This window comes from Cyrtonyx montezumae, unplaced genomic scaffold (genome assembly GCF_038088225.1).
Source record: "Cyrtonyx montezumae isolate F1298 unplaced genomic scaffold, pur_monq_1.0 scaffold_10, whole genome shotgun sequence".
Lineage (NCBI taxonomy): Eukaryota > Metazoa > Chordata > Aves > Galliformes > Odontophoridae > Cyrtonyx > Cyrtonyx montezumae.
The window spans coordinates 6,364,647-6,377,825 of record NW_027071826.1 but is presented as its reverse complement, the minus strand read 5'-3'; the positions used below and the strand labels follow the sequence as shown (position 1 = coordinate 6,377,825).

Below are 13,179 nucleotides of genomic sequence, written 5' to 3'. Positions count from 1 at the left end.
GGGTGAGGCAGATATCTCAGCTGTCTATACCAATGCACGCATATCTCAGCATCTATACCAATGCACGCAGCATGGGCAATAAACAAGAGCTTGAAGCCATTGTGAGGCAGGCTAACTATGACCTTGTGGCTATTACAGAAACATGGTGGGACCTCTCCCATGACTGGAATACTGGGATTGATGGCTACAAGCTCTTCAGAAGGAATAGACAGGGAAGAAAGGTTGGTGGCATAGCTCTCTATATCAAAGAGTGTTTTGATGTTGGAGAGCTTGAGGTTGGAAATGATAGAGTCCCTATGGATAAGGATCAGGGGATAGTCTTTAGGAGTGACATCGTGGTGGGGGTCTGTTATAGACCGCCTAGTCAGGATGAAGAAATAGACGAGGTGTTCTACAAACAACTCGTAGATGTTGCACGATGGCCAGCACTCGTTCTCATGGGGGACTTCAACTTCCCTGACATATGCTGGAAATATAATACTGCGCAGAGGAAGCAGTCCATGAGATTTCTAGAATGTGTGGATGATTGCTTCCTGACACAGCTGGTGCAAGAGCCTACCAGGGGAGATGCCTTGCTTGACCTACTTTTCACTAACAGGGAAGGACTAGTAGGGGATGTGAAGGTTGGAGATTGTCTTGGCCAGAGTGACCATGAAATGGTGGAGTTTGCTATTCTGGGTGACATCAAGAGGGTGACTAGCAAAACTGCTACCTTGGACTTCCGGAGGGCAGACTTTGACCTGTTCAGGGTGCTTGTTGCAAGGGTCCCTTGGGACTTGCTCCTGAGGGGTAAAGGGGTCCAGGAAGCCTGGATGCTCCTCAAGATGGAAATCTTAAAGGCACAGGAGCAGGCTGTCCCGGAGTCCCGTAAGTCAAGCCGGAGGAGAAAAAGACCAGTGTGGATGAACCGGGAACTTTTGTTGAGACTCCGAGAGAAAAAGAGAGTCTATGTCCTCTGGAAGATGGGAGAGGCTACTTGGGGTGACTACAGAGAAGTCACGATGGCCAAGATTTGCAGGCAGAAAGTTAGAAATGCTAAAGCCCAGCTTGAACTTAGACTGGCTACTGCTGTAAAGGAGAACAGGAAACCCTTTTACAAATATATTAACAGCAAGAGAAAAACTAAGGAAAATTTCTCTCCTTTACTTGATGAGGCAGGGAATGTAACCACAGATGATAAGGAAAAGGCTGAGGTTCTCAATGCCTTCTTCACATCTGTCTTTAATAGACAGAGCAGTTGTCCACAGGGTACTTGCCCTGACCTGGAAGTCCAGGATGGGGCGCATAACGCACCCCCTGTGATCCAAGCAGAGACGGTCAGAGATCTCCTCCTCCATCTGAACTGCCACAAGTCCATGGGGCCAGATGGGATCCACCCAAGGGTGCTGAGGGAGCTAGCAGAGGTGATTGCCGAGCCACTTTCTGCCATCTATCAGAATTCCTGGTTATCTGGAGAGGTCCCACAAGATTGGAGGCTTGCCGATGTGACTCCCATCTACAAGAAAGGCCGTAAGGAAGACCCAGGGAACTACAGGCCTGTCAGCCTGACCTCGGTATCAGGGAAAGTTATGGAGCAGATGATCTTGAGGGAAATCACACGACATGTGCATGGCAACAAGGGGATCAGACCCAACCAGCACGGGTTCACCAAGGGCAGGTCGTGCTTGTCCAACCTCATCTCCTTCTATGACTGGGTGACCAGACAGGTAGATGAGGGAAAGGTTGTTGATGTAGTCTACCTGGACTTCAGCAAGGCCTACTGACACCCACAGTATTCTCCTGAGGAAACTGGCAGCCCGTGGTGTGGACAGGTTCACTCTTCTCTGGGTGGAGAACTGGCTGGAGGGCCGTGCCCAGAGGGTAGTGGTTAACGGAGTTAAGTCCAGCTGGCGTCCTGTTACGAGTGGTGTCCCCCAAGGGTCAGTTTTGGGGCCCATCTTGTTTAATATCTTTATTGATGACCTAGACGAGGGAATTGAGTGTACCCTCAGTAAGTTTGCAGATGACACCAAGTTGGGAGGAAGTGTCAAACTGCCTGAGGGTAGGGAGGCCCTTCAGAGGGATTTGGATAGGCTGAACAGCTGGGCTGAGCTCAATGGGATGAGGTTCAATAAGACCAAGTGCCGGGTCCTGCACTTTGGCCACAATAACCCCATGCAATGCTATAGGCTTGGGGCAGAATGGCTTGAAGAATGTAGAGAGGAAAAGGACCTGGGGGTGTTGGCTGATGCTCGGCTCAACATGAGCCAGCATTGTGCCCAAGTGGCCAAGAAGGCCAACAGCATCCTGGCCTGTATTAGAAATAGTGTAGCCAGCAGGAGCAGGGAGGTGATCATCCCCCTGTACTCAGCTCTGGTATGGCCGCACCTCGAGTACTGTGTTCAGTTTTGGGCCCCTCACTACAAGAAGGACATTGAGGCCCTGGAGCGTGTTCAGAGAAGGGCAACAAAACTGGTGAGGGGTCTGGAGCACAAGTCTTATGAGGAGCGGCTGAGGGAGCTGGGATTGTTTAGTCTGGAGAAGAGGAGGCTCAGAGGAGACGTTATTGCACTCTACCACTTCCTGAAGGGGGGTTGTGGTGAGGAGGGGGTGGGCCTCTTCTCCCTGATAAATAATGACAGGACGAGAGGGAATGGCCACAAGTTGCGCCGGGGAAGATTTAGATTAGACCTGAGGAAACATTTTTTTTCTGAAAGAGTGGTCAGGCACTGGAATGGCCTGCCTAGGGAGGTGGTTGAGGCACCGTCCCTAGCGCTGTTCAAGAAGCGTTTAGATGAGGTGCTAAGGGATTTGATTTAGTAGTTGGGTAGGGATAGTGATAGGAGGATGGTTGGACTAGATGATCTTATAGGTCCTTTCCAACCTTATGAACCTATGAAAGGGTCTGGTCTGACAAAGACCATTTGTCTTATCCACACTACATGTTGCTTCTCCAGAGCTTGCTTCTCCATCCTACTCTGGAAGCTCCTTCTGTACTTGTAACTATTCTGAAAGTCAAAGTAGGTGAAGAACACAAAGAGAAAGCCTTATGTAGGTATTTAGTCTTGAAAAAGGCACTCTGCACGACATTACCAACCGTGAACATTAACGAAGTGACAATGCCTACTCTCTTTCCATTCTTCAACCCATTCCTCTACAGAGCCTCTAACCACAATAACATGGAATAACAGCAAACACTAATATGTATTTTACTGACAGCAGCAAAAAGAACTCCTGTTAAAAGGTTGACCGATTTCAGTGAACAGATGAAGCAGACCTGGTTAGCTCTAGACTTAAACAAACAAAACACACACAGAGAAAAACATCCAGATGTGGCATGTAGGAAACCCAAGAAGAGTCGAAGGAAAATCTTTCCTGAAATTAACAAGGTGCAAGGAGTTGAATATCACATTGTGGAAGCCTTCACTGCTATGTAAGCACTTGAAAGAAGGGCTAAGCCAGAAATGGTAATCTTGTGAGATTTGTGATAAAGTACTAAAATCTTTACACAGGTAAGAGACTGCCAGAAGCAGACCCAGCATCATTTTTAATAACTTACTAGTGATTCACAGCTGTTCTCTGAGCACAAGGCAGAGGTGTCATTTTAGTACAGTCGCTGCTTCTCAAAGCAGCTCTACCCCACTGCTACTTGGAGAAATTCTTCTGAATTTATTCAACTACTCTGGATTTAACACTGTATTTGAAAAAATGAGAATCTGCAACACAGATTACAAAACCATCTTATTTATGTTACGACACCGTGCTAGCAGCGTTTCGTTACTTTTAATCATGCCCAGGCTGGTATGCAGTAACCCCTGCTGTTTTGACAGCTGTTAATCCAAGTGACCCTTCTGCACTAGGGTGAGAGAAACACAGCTGAACCATGGGGACAAGAACATATCCTGAGCCCAGAAAAGTACTCTTCCTTCAACTTAAGCAGTCTACATGCTGCTAGACTTTGCACTGGTGAAATCAACTTGAAATCTTAAAAGGAGTATTATCCATGTTTTAATCTTCATCTTTCAACTCTTTTAACAACAGAACGAATGTGCCATAAAACATCTCCCTGGAGTACGATGCTTTTAAATGTCATTATTCAAGACCAAACAAGTAAAGCTTTTCCAGCCAAGGATGTCAAACAAACAAAGCCTGTAGGGCATATTCCTCACCAACACTTTGCACGTGCTGAAATAATCGTTCAGATAAAACCAGGAAGGATATCTTTACTTGTTGCGTTTAGTTTTGCTAATGTGTTTTTCCTACAGTCTCTTCAGTCAGCACAAGCTTTTCGTGCTCAATCTGCTAAAAGTTTACAGTAGGAGCAGTCTGGAGGTGCCCACAGGTCTGCATTGACAGAAACCAAACAGCAAAGCAGTAGACAGCTCTGAGCAGGGAATGATGGCTCTTGCTATGATGGCTTTAGTTTGGAAAAAAACTCCTTTGCATCCCCCATTCTCCTCCGTGTGGCAATTTATCACAGCCTTTGAAAAATGCAAAAGGTTGGGAGAACACACCTCCACATTGCTTATATAATAATGCAGATGGAGCCATCAGACCACCGGACCAAAGCTTCTGGTGGTTTGACCAGCTGCTGGCATGCACCTGGTGGGAGCCATCCCCACTCCTGTCACAGAAGTACTGTCCCTTCCCATGATCTCTGGGACTTGAGGCAACTGAGAGCCATACCAGCCAGCAGAGCACACAGCCCTCAGGTTTGGGTCAGTAAGGGATCTTTTATTAGACAAGAAAGCAGAAGCCAGAAAGAATGAATATGGAAAGAACGGGAAGAACACTCATATGCATGGCATCTTAAAGGGCAGATGCCATGAAGTTCCACACTTCACAACTTTATTCTTGATCTTCAGTTTTAGGGCAAATACTCCTGTTAGAGTCAGAAGACAGCCATGGTGATGCTCAAGCTTTACCAGGGAGGCACTGGGAACAAGGGCAGACTTACAGCACAGAGGAAAGAGTGACACAGTTTATGCTGCTCTACCAGCAAGTCTATGCTTTGGAAAAGCTCTTTTTCCTTCCCTGGCTGCTAGAGACAGAAGATTTACTACAGAACATCTCAACCTGCACTTCCTTTTGGCTGGAAAAGCTTGCACATTTAGTTGTAACCAGTCCTTGCCATCTTCTGAACTTAAAAACTAACACAGATCCTTAGGAGCTCCTTGGTAAGCCACTGCCTTGGAGAAATGCATATATGTACTCAATCAATGGCCAACAGTGCTAGGGTAGTTCACACTTGAGCTTCAGCAGGATCCATGCACTGTCACACAGTGTCCTGTGGTGACTGTCAGCAAGCAGAGAGGGAAGAGGAGTGAGCTAGAAAGGGCAGTATCTCATATCACAGCACTTACATCTGTCACAGCCAGCTTGCTTCCATGATTCAGGCTGTGCAATGTTGAGCCTAGGTCATCTATCTTCCTGGCTAAGGGAGCTGGGCTTGTTCAGCCCAGAGAAGAGAAGGCTCTGGGGAGATCTCATTGTGGCTTTTCACTACTTAAAAGGAGCCTATTATCAGGAGGGAGAACAACTTTTTAAGTGGTCTGATAGCAACAGGACAAGGCAAAATGGCATTAAACAAAAAGTGCCTTGCCAAGCCCTTGTAAAGTCTGCTGAACTTAACCAGACAAAAACTCAGAGACATGAAAAAGCTGTTTCTTGTACTTTGTGGGTATTTTCCAGTGGAGGGGAGAAGAGAGAGCAAACCAACACTTACAATACTAAATAACAACAAGCAAATAAAAATTTTCCACATAATGCATCTTGGCAGGAACATGCAGTGAAAGTAAGAAGGCCTGGCTAAAGAAAACAGAAAGGTGATTTTAAACTAAGACCAATTGTCAGCAAATTTCTAGCTCATTCACTTTGGCTGCTCCTATTTCCCACCTGCTGTTCTGCCAGTCTCTTCTGGATTTCTTGGTCATCACAGATGTCATAAACAACAGGCTTAGAAAGTTCTGACTCAATCCGGGCCAACCAGGTGCGAAGGTTACTCATGTTTTTGTCCAAAAGTTGTATAAAAGCAAATGTTTCCTTCAGTTTCTTCACCCTAAGCAAACCAGGAAGAACATTTTGTTACAAACATCTGTAATCAGTGGAAATTATGTTAGCAGAAGGTGACAACAGGCATGGCTTTCTTTTACTGTCACACCAACCTGCTGTCTTGTAAACCAGAGTTCAAAACTACCTGAACAGGCTCAGCAAGCCTCTGCTCTACAACTGCAGGAAGGTCTTGTATGAATTACTTACTGGAACTAAATGAGCAGTGTCAATTTTTGTAGCCTCACTCATCTGCTGATCAGCTCTTCAGTTCATTCTTGGATATCAGTCTAAGTGGGTGCTTATAACACGTCTCTGTTAAGCTAAATGGGGTATTTATGGCCCAATGTACCTGCTGTGAATGATGGTCAAGGCTTTCTTCATCAGCCACCAGGCCTACTCTATGCAGCAGGACTACCAGCAAGCTACCAATGGAGATGTGCTGCCACCATCAATGTGGTGCCTACACCACAGGTCCAACATTCTGGGCAAATGAATGCTGACAGAAGAGGAGGAGGCCTGAGCTATAGCAGCTTCAGACCTCAGAGTGCTATGATGACATCAAAGTTCTTTTAAACAACAAACTGAAACGTGTGGAGAGATGCCAGACTCTCATAGTGGGTGAAAATGGAAAAAAAAACAAACAAAACAACACATACTGAAAAAGGGAAATATCCAACAGCTAGGGAGTCATACATCAGACAAGCAAATAAAGTTTATAGTTATAGTTATAAAGTTACTGTATAGAACAATCAGTTTTCTTACAGCTGTTCATATCACAGCTCTCAAAGCACAAACTTCTCCTTACTTACAACCTTTACAGCATGTTTGCAAGTCAAAATCCTTTATAAGCCTCTCACACTACTCAAGTAGCTTGGTTACAAATTTTTGTGTATTTATCCTCATGCATTGGAGGACTATCTGCTAAAGCACCTCACTGCTCTCATAAATCCTCTTGTAATTCTCATTTATTGCCATTCCTAAGAGCAATTACTAAAAAGCCCGATACTGGGTGAAGTACATCCCTTCTGACTTTAGCTTGGTACCACAGCCTGCAACCACACCTTGATAGTTAATGGAAGAAAAAAAAACAACAACATGAATTCTAGATCCTGATTTTAATCAGAGCTGTTTTAAACATCTAGATTATAAGGTGGGATGAACTGTACCAAAAAGCATCATGAACACACTGGTCTACAGTGCAGTATTATATACACCAACTAGAGTCAGGTGAAATGATTTCTTCCCTGCACTACAGAGGGCCTGCTTCCAGCTGGCATCTTTTCCCCACACCATCCTTCCTGGCCTCTTTCATCCCTGTCTAATTCTGAACCTACACCTGGGGATGGATTTTTGGACCCTACATGAAACTGTAACACCGATTTCTGAATCAAGCTTTAAGTAACTGCCTAGTCTAAAAATGGCTAGACTATCTAAATCAAGTACAGTGCTAAAAGTTCAGTACCAAGTGTGAAAAGGCCAAAACATTTCCCACTCATCAGCTCCTGTGACCTTTTTGCCAAATGCTGCAGCAGGGAACTGTCACCAGCTAAACAATACCAGCAGCTGGGACATCCAAGATGAACCCTAACTCACCAGTCTGCAGCAGCATTGTGCAAAGCTAGGAATGGGGCTGGGAGGGAGGGAGATGTAATCTCACATAGTGCAGGCAGGGTCAGATTACATGAAGACAGAGGTGCCCTCACAGCATACTGGGCTGCAGGCTTTGTGCAAAGGACCTGCCCTCCTTGCAGGAAAAATGAGGAGTTTCCTGGCTTACTGTCCTGCCTGGCTACCAAGCTGTCCTAGCAAGTGTTAGAGGAGTCCAAACTGCCTGAAACTGAGCAGGTTTTGCACTTGCCCACTGTAGCATACGATACAACAACATTAGCTATGTAGGATAGCTAATCCATGATGAATATATCACTCTGTGATCTTATTAGCAATCTTAAGTCAACCAAACACAACACAGACGTCAGCTGGACACTTGATTTAAACACTTACAGAGATGTGGGAATGATCATGCTGGATTTGTTCAGTTCTACTGAGTGTTTCCAGGGCACAGAGTAAGGCCAGCAAATTTAGGGTCTCATATGGACTAGCAGCATAGGAAGCACTTTCCCCACCTCTTGGTCCAAAAGGGTCAGGCAGAACTTTCAGGCAGTTTTACAGTGTGGATGAGAACAATCCTATAAAACCAGGACTCCTGGAAAGTATTTAGCAATTCTGCACACTCCAAAATGTAAAATTAGTCTAGCCTGGTTGATGCAACCCTATAAGCCAACCTGAAGGATCTGTGGTTCACCTATAAAGCCACTCATACTGGTGTAAAGGGCAAAGCAGACTGTCCCTTTACACTGACCATGTTTTCCACTGCTGCAGCTGACAGAGGAAGCCAAGGGGTGACAAAAGCATTCAGCAGCTCTTGCTTTCATTAACAAGTTCTTTTCAGAACTCTGCTCTCAAGTTCAACCCATTATGCAGAAGGCACCTGTTTCCAAGCAAACAGCTGCTACATAAATCTTCCTGTTACCAGTCCTGCTTCCATTAAGTGGTTCTCAATGAAGATCTCACACTCTGGTAACCATATAGCTTTTCCTTGTGCTGTCACGGGCTGGCAGAAAATTGACCAAGAAGATCTAATTCTCATTCCACCCTCTCCCCTGCTCCTGTCCCACCAGCCTATTCTGATCCACTTGATTACAACACTCAGCAGGTCTGTGGCTCATCAAAGGTGGGTGAGTAACCTGGGCAGCCCTTCTTGCTGGAAAGATGAGACAGAATTGGCTCTGTGTTGAACACAGAGAGAAGGAACCAGTAGAAGAGCTGCAAAAAGTTAAAGCCAAATATCTGCACTACTGCACCGCTCCATTACTTCAGACCAGTCAGGAAGAACCAAGGCTTGACTGCTGCCCTAAAAACTGAATGGCAAGTGAAACAAGTAGCATCATTCAGAAAGGAGAGCTCTAAATTTGTTGATACACTGGCATAAACGCTGTGGTTGTATCAGACCAACAAATACTGTTATTCTGCAAAGGTAACTGTTGCTCTCCTGTACAGAGACATTTTCTGCTTTGGGAATGCCTTGCGAGAATCATCAGATGCCACTGCTGACTTACTGAGTCCCTAGTTCAGACTGCTGCTCAGTACTGCTCCTCTGATTGCTTAACTTTCTCAATCTATATCCACATATTTTCTGCCTTGAATTTGCATTACAGAAAAAATCACAGGTTACAAGCCATGGGTTACTTTATTAAACCTGCACACGGGAAAACAAGTTAGGTGGATATGAACAAGGCAGCCCAAAGCTAAAATAAGGGACATTCAATTATAATTAATGATTTATGCCTCTATGATTGTCAGCACATCCAACAAATAACAGCTTCAAAGTGAGTGGCACCATGAACTTGTATTTATCTCCTAGCAGTTGCCATCACAGATGCACCACTGTAAATATCTAATTTAATTTCTTTCATATTCTGGGAAGAATATGGCATTTGTCAGTCATTGAACCACCCTTAATGACCTAAGTCATCAATCTCAAACTTCAGGCAAGCAGCCAGAGGAGAACAAAAACCTAACGGAAGCTCACATTAGTGCAGTTTGTAAACAGGAAGGCAGTTCTCTCCAGATGTTCACACAGGCCAACCTGTTTTTGTTACAGCCCACAAACCCCGAGCCCAAGGCAAAGGGCAGGGCCCTGTGCTGAAGGCAACAGGTGGAATAGTGTGAAAGTGGAGCATCCTAATCAAGCACCTCAGCTTGCACAGAAGTCAGAGAACTGCCATTTCTCTGGCTAGAAATTACAGAGCATAAAAAAATCCTACTTACATCCGTAAAAGCCCTTACACCTCTGCAACAGCCACGCTCAGCAGCGCTGTAAACTGCATGCAGGAAAGCTCATGAACTCTCCTGAGATGCATCCAGAAAGAGCAATTGGTGCAGAAAGATGGGACGGGGAGTTGGGTGTGGGTGTGCAGCTCCCAAACCTGGGGCAAAAGCTTCCCCATGTCCAAGTGACAATCACTCAACATGCAGTGAATTAACAGCAATGAAACTCCAAGTGTTCCTTCCAGTCACCCAAAGAACACCACCACCACTGTTAAAGGAATTCTGAAGGATAACTCTCAAGTTATATATTCTCAATACATATTCTCAAGTCAAATAGGCAAAACTTACTGTTTCCCAGATGAAGCAATACACAGTCTGCTTCCCAATGAGAATTAACCTTGTGCCTTTCAACACTTCAACATGCTCCCAGAAGCAAATAAAATGGAAGTAAATCCGAATAATATCACAATTAATCCAAAAAAACCCAAAACAAAACACTCAAATCTGTCTTGTTCTTTGCCACAGGCCCAACTCTAAAGGCATCCTGATTCAAAACAGAGCTTAGAAACACGCATTAGACGCATGGGATAAGCCAAACAAAGCCCGCTTCTACACATCTTGATCTTTCCACCAAAATACTGGTGGCAGAAAAAGAACAAAAGCAGGAGATTATAATGAAAAGCTGGCTCCAAAAGTGAACAGAAGGACTAACTGACCTGACTCGAGATTGGATTTGGGCCTTAATACCCCTGTAAAGCTGCCAGTTGGGTTGCAGGATAACCAAATTAGGTTGTTTGGGGCTGAATTGTTGCACAGCCCCACAAAGCAGCAGAATATTTTGTAGTAACTACTCGGGAATTATCCACCGCTATGAGGCACTTCCAGGTTGAGTGAAGTGTGTTCACACAACACAAAAGATGAGAAAATGCCTGCCAGCTTCATTCCCTTAGCTGTCAAAGTGCTGCAGGGAAAGGCACAGGAGAGCTGAAAGGGTAACAAATACCGTTCGCATTTTAGCATCTAATGAGATGAAAAACATCCCGATGTATATTCCAAGCCATCACTCACGAACACAAACGTCATTGCAGCCGGGCAGAAAAAGACACCGCCTCCATTTATCTGTACAAGTGGAGGGGCTGCCGTCGCCCCGCCAGCTGCCAGGATTGTTTACTGCAGCAAATGAGATGCACCAGACCTGGAACCTTTGTTCAGCGAGGTGCGGGGCGAGCATAGCTGTGCAAAGGACAAAAGACTCGACTCGGGGTAGCGATGCCAATGGTAATTTCAGGCCCTCGTTTACAATGCAAGGACACCTCAGTGGTGCTGCTGACACGACAGGAAGCCCTGTGTGCGTGGGCTGTGAGCTCAGCACACACGGCCACGCTGGAGGACGGCTCTCCTCACGTCCCCCGGCAGCCAGCTGAAGGCTGCTGCTGCCCATCTCCTCTGCCTTGGCTGCAAACTGCCAAAGCGTCTGATTTGAAGGCAGAGGCCCTGAGGGCCGTTCCTCCTCCTAAGCCCCACACGCAGCCTGCTGGCTCGGCCACTTGTCCAAGGGGAACGGCGCTGAGGCGCCGGCGCACCCGCGCTGCAAAGCACCCCCTCTTTGCCCCCCCCCAGCCCCATGCCCACAGCTCCAGCACGACCCACTGCCACCGAGAGCCCGATTCAGCACTTACGGTTCACAAGTAGCAACCATTCCTCAGCTTGCAAATCCCAAGCAGCCAGGGGACCAAGCGAATGCTTGTGTGACCACGGCACACACGGATGAGGAAACCCCTCCTCCACAGATGCCCTATTTATTCGCTGCTTTAGCATCCTGCGCTGGGAGGGGAGGGGAGGGGGGGGTTGTTCGCCCATCCTCCTCCCCAACCCCTGAGCTGGGGAGCCCGTGGCAGCTCTGAGCCCCACAGCACTTGGGTTGGCATTTTACCTAGCAAACGGCCGCATTCCTCCTCGCAGCAAACCCACAAGAGCTCTATCCTGACACAAGAGAAGGAGCACGCGAAGGAACGCACGCAGCACGGTGGCAGGCTGGAGGCTTCGGCACTGACAGAGCTGCGCTTGGCGCTCATCTCGTCCCTCTGCTCGTGCACAGCCTCACACCCGGATGATGTGCAGCAAGGTTAATTCAAAGCGAAGCCAAAATCAAGCAAAGGTCCATCTGCACACAGGCACCATGCACACGGGTGTATCCTTACTTCCTCTGCGCTCTTCTTTGTCGCCTGTACCATTCTATCCCGGATCTTTAAGTACGAATTAAATCTCCCACACACTGCCCTGTCCTCTCTGTAACCTCCCAGTGCAGGTGGAAGGCCTGCAAGGAGCCTGGAGGACAAAACAGCCCCATGTGTTTTACGGTATCACTCGTCTGTGGAAAAACACACTGTCATAATTTGTGTGTTATGACTACCAGTGATCACGGGGCAGGGAACTAAGGCGGAACTCACGGCACCTTGGGTTAAAAGTCACTGCCCACACCCAGCAAACATCAGAGAAAAAATAAAAGCTGTAGTAATCCCCCCAAAAATGCAAGGAATGGGCTGGAAATCAAAGGCTGCTCTGCATTCAGGTAATCTGCAGACCTGTGTGAGCTTGCCAATCGCTCACATTCAACACACGGCAGAAAAGGAACACACCAGGCAGACACCTCTCACTGCATGGTTATATCACACCCAGGCTCCGTTCCACCTGACTACGGCCCAGGAAGGGACAGGCACATTCAGCACAGCAGGTCTGGGACAGAAAAGTGGGAAGAACCCTCCCTGGGAGACAGGCAGAGAGACATGGCCATGCCCAGCCCAGCTGGCTCCCCCCTCCGCTCCCAGCACACCTCAGCATGCGTTGCATAACCCAGTAAGCCCAACCATCCTGCCTGAGACGATAATGAATCCTGTCACAGCTCCTGCACCAAACAGAACTTTAATCCCTGAAGGACAGGGAACCTGGAGAGCAAGGAAAGAATGCAGGTGCTTTGCAAGTGATATTTCAACCATACAAATGATTATTATTACAATTTTTTGCACCAAAATGATTACAAAGAATGAGATTTTACAGTGGTGCTGCCACAAACCAGTATAATTCTGCTGTACATGGCTGTATGGTGTACCCACAGTCACACACTTAGCTTTGCTCCCCATGCAGGACCCATATGCAGCAGTTAGGAAGACCTTTGAGCTCGGAGTGCAGCTGCCCTGCAGCAGAGTGGGACGGTGCACCGACACGTGGTGCTCACTGCACTGCCCTGCCAAAGGGCAAGACACGTGGCAGAAAATGCATCCAGGGAGCAGCTGAGGGCAGTATGAACTTGCCTGATCCTAG

The 13,179-nt window shown here is 46.8% G+C and overlaps 1 protein-coding gene across 6 annotated transcripts in view; it reads right to left on the bottom strand.

Annotated features, from left to right (window-relative positions):
- Positions 1–13,179, bottom strand: part of SYNE2 (spectrin repeat containing nuclear envelope protein 2) — a 161,343-nt gene that overhangs the window by 14,910 nt on the left and 133,254 nt on the right. For all 6 annotated transcript variants that reach the window (XM_065749049.1, XM_065749023.1, XM_065749014.1 and 3 more), the window contains one exon: positions 5,875–6,037. In XM_065749049.1, the coding sequence (XP_065605121.1) occupies positions 5,875–6,037 (163 nt within the window). The remainder of the gene's footprint in view (positions 1–5,874; positions 6,038–13,179) is intronic.